The sequence below is a fragment of the Panthera uncia genome, assembly GCF_023721935.1.
Source record: "Panthera uncia isolate 11264 chromosome A3 unlocalized genomic scaffold, Puncia_PCG_1.0 HiC_scaffold_12, whole genome shotgun sequence".
Lineage (NCBI taxonomy): Eukaryota > Metazoa > Chordata > Mammalia > Carnivora > Felidae > Panthera > Panthera uncia.
Genome location: NW_026057579.1, coordinates 31,861,271 through 31,867,950, shown reverse-complemented (window position 1 = coordinate 31,867,950; position 6,680 = coordinate 31,861,271). Strand labels below are relative to the sequence as shown.

General features: G+C 62.3%; 1 protein-coding gene and 1 long non-coding RNA gene across 6 annotated transcripts in view; one reads left to right on the top strand and one right to left on the bottom strand.

Annotated features, from left to right (window-relative positions):
* LOC125937679 (uncharacterized) lies at positions 1–2,515 on the bottom strand. Of its 3 annotated transcripts, XR_007462469.1 has the most exons (3): positions 2,179–2,515; positions 1,532–2,052; positions 1–218 (listed from the first exon to the last, which is right to left on the bottom strand). It is a non-coding gene; the product is annotated as an uncharacterized LOC125937679 (long non-coding RNA). The 3 variants fall into 3 exon arrangements; XR_007462468.1 differs by lacking the exon at positions 2,179–2,515 and having other exon boundaries at positions 1–342; positions 1,532–2,167; XR_007462467.1 differs by lacking the exon at positions 2,179–2,515 and having other exon boundaries at positions 1,532–2,167.
* A 148-nt stretch (positions 2,516–2,663) lies between these two features.
* The window catches only part of SLC66A3 (solute carrier family 66 member 3), a 14,543-nt gene continuing 10,526 nt past the window's right edge, over positions 2,664–6,680 (top strand). The window contains exon 1 of one of the 3 annotated variants that reach the window (XM_049652517.1): positions 2,664–2,942. In XM_049652517.1, the coding sequence (XP_049508474.1) occupies positions 2,800–2,942 (143 nt within the window). In that variant the 5' untranslated portion in view covers positions 2,664–2,799. Of the gene's footprint in view, positions 2,943–5,373; positions 5,984–6,680 lie in introns of those variants that run through there. The other 2 variants (XM_049652514.1, XM_049652515.1) reach the window with 2 other exon arrangements.

The window sequence follows — 6,680 nt, the reverse complement described above, 5'->3', positions numbered from 1 at the left end:
TTTGTTTCTTAACACCAGGCTCTATTTATTAAAAGGACTCGAAGCTCCTTAGGCGAATGGCTGGTTCCCAGAGAAGCCCGGGAGCCCTATGTAGTAGTCAGGGCACGACTGAGCCAGAGAATCGCAAAGACACACGGCTGGTGGTGCCAATCCAAGAGAGCCAACGTTCCGATGAGTGCGGGGAAGCCACTGATGTACCCACCCTGCGGAGGAGAAGACTGAAGGACCAGGAGGTTGAATGAATCACCTACGATCACACAGCTTATAGGTGTCAAAGCTGGAGCCACCAAGCCAACCCAGCGTCTCGGCTTACACCAAGCTGGGGTGGGGGGACAGGGGTGCCTACGGAGAGTAGAAAGGGCGCTGAGCCCCGGGAACAGGGAAGGGCTCCAGCTGGTGCCGGTCCCTGGACAGGAAGGATGCTGCCTCCCCAAGAACAAAGGAAAGGGGTTTACGTCCTTGCCATGATGATGCGAGAAACGAAGGCTAATGAAAAATTAAGTTCCCTTCCTGCCTACAGCCCACTGACAAGTCCTTGAAAGGCAGAGTGACCTCCCTCTAGGAGCTCAGCTGCCTCCAGGGTGACACTTCGCTGGGGGCAAAGGAGAACCTTGGCTTAACTTTGTCCCAACCTCAAGGATACTGTGAGTCTACTTCCTTTACCTAAACTGCCCCAAGACATATGCTGGGAATCCCACTCCAAGCTTCTGGCCGCCGTATACACATCTGAACGGTCTCAGGACTGAGGTTGTATTAAACGGTTTCCCTAGCAACAGCTAGCCCCTCAAGGTCCTGGAAACTGTAAACCTTGCTTCCAAAATATCTTAGAGACTTCCTTTATCCCTGTGCCCCTCCCAACCTGAGGGTATATAATGAGTTACCCTTCAGGGCCCCAGTGAGGCTCCTCCTGCCCATGGGTCCTGTCCCCGTGCTATAATAAAATCACCTTTTTTGCACCAGAAATGTCTTCAAGAATCCTTTCTTGGCGGCTGGCTCCGGACCCCTCGACCCCCACCATCACCCCAAAACTTCATTCACAGTAAATCCCCCCCATTCCCATAACCAACGCCCAAAATTCTCAGCTCACAGCTCGTTTTGTCTACACTCCCACCCTTCCACGCAAGCCCCCAACCTTTTGAAGCAAATTCCAGACGATATTAGCTCATCTGTGAGTAGTTTTCCGGAGCTCCGGAAGATAAGAATTAAACACGCACACTCTTTATTTTCCTCTTAAAAGTTTCCTTCTGGGAGCGCCTGGGTGGCTCAGTCGGTGAAGCCACCGACCTCGGCTCAGGTCATGGTCTCATGGTCTGTGGGTTCGAGCCCCACGTTGGGCTCTGTGCTGACAGCTCGGAGCTTGGATCCTGCTTCGGATTCTGTGTCTCCTCCTCTCTCTGCCCCTCACCCACTCACACTCTGTCTCTCTCTCTCTCTCTCTCTCTCTCGAAAATAAAATAAACTTGAAAAAAAATTTAAAAAAGTTTCCTTCCGAACATCCTGTTTCCCTTAGCTTAGAAGGAGGACTCCATACCTGTTTTTCTTCTTCCAGGGTAAGGTTTTTGATGGCCAGGTGAGGGCTGGAGGCGCAGGGACAGACAGAAGGAAAGCCTCGAAGCCTGGCTGAGGTTCACGGTACCAAACCAGCCACCGTGGATTCCGGCGTTGCATTTTTGTGACTTTTTTCTGCTCCATGACCGGGACCTGCTTCTGCGATTCTGAGAGCTTGGAGAACACACCCCGCCCCTTCATTTTCTGCCGCGTCTACCTTCTTGGATCACAGAATCTACTTAACCGCCTTAAGAAAAAACTTTCCCTCTGAAGTGGTGAAGGGCGGGACTTCCAGGGGCCTGGAGGGCTAAGGCCCGGGTGGCGGGGAGGGGCGCCCCCACCCCCCCACTCAGCTTCGGGAAAGGGCGGGAAGTGAGCCGACCCCGGGCCATTCTGACCCCTCAGTGACCCCTCAGTGACGGGCAAAGCCTGTGTCCCCAGGTAAAACGAGGAGGACGCACGTAAACGAAGTTGGGTCCTTAACGTCCTTCCAAGTTTTCATCTCTGAAATGCATAGTCAGAAAAACGAAGAAAGGAAGGCACTTAGGGAGTGCAAAACCTCAACACCACGGTCCAGCCCCCCCGTGAGGGGGTGCACGTCCGCCCTCCCGGGATTCAGCCTGTACCCACCCAACCCTCGGGAAAGCGGAACCGTCTGGGGGGGGGGGGGTCTCCGGGCAGCTCGGCACCCCGCGAGCTTAACACGGAGAAGTGACTCCGCAGCGCGTCCGGTCTGCGGAGGGCACCGCCCAGCGGCCGCCCCGGGACAGGGCGGGGCCGGGGCGGGGCCGGGGGCGGAGCGGACAGAAGGGGCGGAGCGCTCCCCGACTGGGCGGCCCCGGGGCGGGGTCCCGGCGAGACCCGCACTAGGTGGACGGCGGGGTCCGGGGTGGTGAGGGGCGAACGCCGGCGGGGTCGGGAGCGGAGATCCGGACGGAGGAGCGGACCCCGGGCGAGGGTGGACCCGAGGCGGACCTGGGGAGGGGGCGGGGCAGCGGAGAGGAGCACGGGCGGGGCGGGGCGGGGCAGGGCGAGGGAGGGGGCGGAGATCCGGGCGGAGGAGCGGACCCCGACAGGGCGGACCCCGGCGGGGCGGCCCAGGGCGTGGGCGTGGGTGCGGGTGCCCAGGGAAGGCGGAAGGACTCAGCGCCCGGGGAGGCCCAGAGCTGAGCCGTTGCCCCTCCCTCGCGCCGCGGCCGCCTCCGCCGAGCCCCCACGCCCGGAGCCGGAGCCCCCAGCCCCGCCGGCGCCATGGAGAAGCTGCTGCTGTTGTTCTGCAACTGGAGCACGCTGGGCGTGTGCGCCGCGCTCAAGCTGCCGCAGATCTCCGCGGTGCTGGCGGCGCGCAGCGCGCGGGGCATCAGCCTCCCGAGTTTACTTCTGGAGCTGGCGGGGTAAGGCCGGGGCGGCGGGGGCGGCTGCCCTTCCCGCTCGCCTCTGCGGCCTGGACGGCCCGGGAGCTCAGGAGCGCGCCGTGGGTCTAAGCAGGGCCGGGGAGCGGCGCCGAAAGCGCCCGGCCGCTGGGGGGCACTTCCCGGGACCGCTCGCCTCCCCTGTTTATTTGCCGCTCCCCGCACGGACTGCGCGTGCCCAGCTTACAGATGGGGGAAACCGACCCCTGGCCAGGCCCTCACCCCGCCCGTTAGCCGCAGCGCAACCGCGCGGCTTGGAACTAGGCCATTTGCACCTGAGGCCCTCTGATACGCGTCCGCCCTGAGTTCCCCCTTCCCCCGCCAATACCCCTTAGCTCGGGTCTCGGTTTCCTCGCGTGTAAAGCGAGGCGTTGATCCTCCGCCTTTAGAAAGTTAACACCTGGGCTGGGGGGATTCCGAGAATGGGGAGCTCTTTGGAGGAAGGGGAGAAAGACGAATCGGGCCACAGCCAGCCAGAGAGGAGCCAGTGCCGCTGGGAGAGCGCTTATCCATCAGAAATCCGGAGTGGATGCCTTGACTCAGTATTTAAAGATGTAAGCGCGAAGGGCAGAGTTCTAAAACTCGGTTGGGAGGCCTCGAGTTGGTGGGAGAGCGGGGCACGTGAAGCCCGGGAGTCTACCCGCGAGTCCCTGGCAAGGTCGATCCTCCCCACTTTGCTCCTCGCCGCCCCCCTCCCCCCGCCCCCAACCGGCTTGTCACACGGCGACCGCGCGGGCGGGTCCTCCGCGGAAGCACGACCCCGGGGGGCCTGGGCTGGAAAGTAGCCTGGGGCAAGGGAGGGAGAAGAAGACCTCGGGGGTGGGGGAGGTGGGGGGTCCTGCGCCCGGCGCGCCCAGCCGGGGAGATGCTTTATCAAGAGGGAGTCGGCCGACTGGCGGGTGTGTGACCCCGCTCTGATTTGCAAACGACCCCACAACACTGGGACCCCCCCCCCCCCCCCAGGCTGGGTAGCGAGGATTGGAGAGTTCTCCACCGCCTCGAAGTGGCCGCCGCGTCAGTTCGGGTGGGGAGGGGAGAGGGGGAGGAGCGGCGGGGGAGTGTCCGGGAGGGCGTGGACCGCTTGGGGGAGGGCCACGGTTTTTAACGGGTCCCTGAGCCTGGGAAGGTGGGGCTGGCCCATTGCGGGGTGAGTGGAAGCCCGACTGATGCCCAAGGAGGCGAGTCGGGAGCCTGCCCACACGCTACAACCCGGCAGGCGCTGCCAGCAGGTGTCGGCTGTCACTCTATCCAACCGTGCACCTCGCCAACACCTGCCCTCCTGGCAATGGACGTGGGCTCGCGTGGGCGGGGGAGCTGAAGTCGGCGCGGGAGGAGGCTTCGTGCGTGTCCCGCGGGGATCGCCGTGCAGGCGGAGGGCCGGCCGGCCTGCAGCTCACGCTTCGTGGAGGCCCAGGCACGCAGGCTGCTGTGTGCGCGTGGCTGTGTCTAGGCCCTGCCGGATGCCACCCTCTCCCCGAAGCTGGAAGTGGTCAGGCGCTCCCTCGGCTGGATTCCGAGGTTTTATCTACACCTCGCTTTATCTTACCGGTGGGTCTGTGTGGTGGCGCTATTTTACTCGATCCTCAGGGCGCCCTAGGGAGTAAGCATTGTTTTCATCCCCAGAGAAGAGTAGCCTGAGGCGGAGGAAGTGACGCACCGTGCCCAAGTTCACCGGCAGCAGCAGGGCCCTAGGTTTCACCCGGGGCTGGCCCTTTCCATCCTGAAGCCTGGCGCACCCCCGCTCTCCACACTCACTGGGTTTTTCCGCTTCCTAGACTCGTCAGCAATATCGTGGGTGGGGGGAGCGGGTTGGCAACACCCTGCCCCCTTCCCTTTTCTTTCCCCAGCCTTCGCTGGTGAGGGTCCTGGAGAAGCTGGGGGGCACCGCAGGCCTGCCCGTGCCTGGTGCCCGCCTTGCCTGCCTGCCCACGAGCGCCCCCTACCGGGCCAGGAGCAGGGTAGCAGCCAGAATTCCGGCAGACAGACCCCGGAGGGCATCGCCATCGGGGGGACCCTTTATATCCTGGGAAGCAAAAGCCAGAATAAATTCTTGGGGGACGTCTACCTGCCTTGGGTCCTGATCTGTTAACGCTAAAAGCCCATTTTTGAGAGAACCGGGTCAATGGGAGCATAAGCTGTCTCTCAGTGAGACCAGAAAATGGCTTTGAATGCGGATCGGTGTGAAGTGTAAGAAAATGCCTGGAGTTTAGAAGTGCCTCCAGACGTGTGCAGGGCGACAGCCACACGCCCGCGTCAGCAAAGAAAAGGAGCTGACCAAACCTCCACTGGAGGCCCCATGTTTAGTGACGGGGAGGCCTGCAGGGCGGACGAAGCTGGCTCAGCCGGCTGGGGGAGGGGGAGGCTGGCTGCGGGCCGCACCGTGTCTGGCGCAGAAGGCGGCACGGACGGGACCCCAGGCAGACGGGGTGGGGGTGGGGGGGTGCGCCCTGCCCTGCCAGCAGGCTGCTCATTTTCTCCGTTGCTGGAACAGGTGTCCCAGACAGGTTTCGGGGAGGGGAAGCAGGGAGGAAGTTGGCAGGAAGTGCATAGCGGGCACCTCTCTGCCCAGGCTGTGCCAGCGTTCCGCCCGCCCCCCGCCCGCGCCCGGGTTCCCCGGCTGATGGGAGCGCGCCTGCCTCAGCAGCTCCAACACCCCTCCTTCCAGGCCTTCCAGGCATGCCTCCTGCTCTGCCCCCTTGTGCCCTCCTGGGTTCCAGACACAGTTCTGCTGTCTGCACCTGCTCTGGAACCTTCCATGGGTGGGTTTTCAGACTCCCGATTCAGCCCTCCGCCCAGACAAGACAGCCCGGCGTGGGGGGGGGGGGGGGGTCCTGCATCCTCTCTCCAGGCCCAGCAGGCCGACTTCTGGTGTCTGGCTGAAAATTCCTTTGGAAGAGGCTCCAGCGGCTCTCCAGCCGCTGCCTCTGTGAGCACATGTGTAGTTTTTTTGTTCAGACCTCTAGCCTGTGTGTGGAAGAAGGAAACTCCAGTCACTTTGCAGAGCGGACCAGGAATGTTAACAGGTGTGTGGGGCCGCGGGTCAGACACCGTTCGGCCTGACTTTATTGTAAGGAGGGTTCTAATGTATTACTTTTTGATGAAAAGAAGGACATTAAAAATCAAAGAAGGACACCTAGCTGCTCCAGGCCACAGGAGTGACAGATGGTTGTCCTTGGACGTTTGGATCCCCGAGAGAGAGAGAGAGAGAGAGAGAGAGAGAGACAGAGAGAGACAGAGAGAGACAGAGAGAGAGAGAGAGAGCGAGCGCACTGCAGCCTGGCTGCCTGGCCTCCCTGGAGGGCCACAGTGGGGTGGGGGTTGGTGGCAGGCACCACTGCTGGTGGCCGGGGAAACTCATGCGCTGGTCTTCGTCTTTTCCCTGAATTCTCATATGACCTTGGTTTCTTGGGCCTCAGTCTCCCCAAGTGGTCTGTAAAATGTGGAGGGCACGCTGGATGGCCGTGACCTCAGCTCTGACACCCTAGGGCTCGTGCCTGTCCTGAAGGTGAGCTGAAGCTGCCCCCTCCCCTGGCCTCCTGGGCTCCCCCTCAGATGTGGACAGAAAGGTGCCGGAGGCCTGGTCTGGAGACCCCCGTGCTCGGGCCACCGCTGGCCTCCCCCCATCCTGTAACCCTCGCCCCCAGCTCAGCCAAGGTCGGAAACAGGATCAAGGGCACAGGCTCCCCAGCCTACTGGGTGCTTTGTGAACCCCCCCCCCCC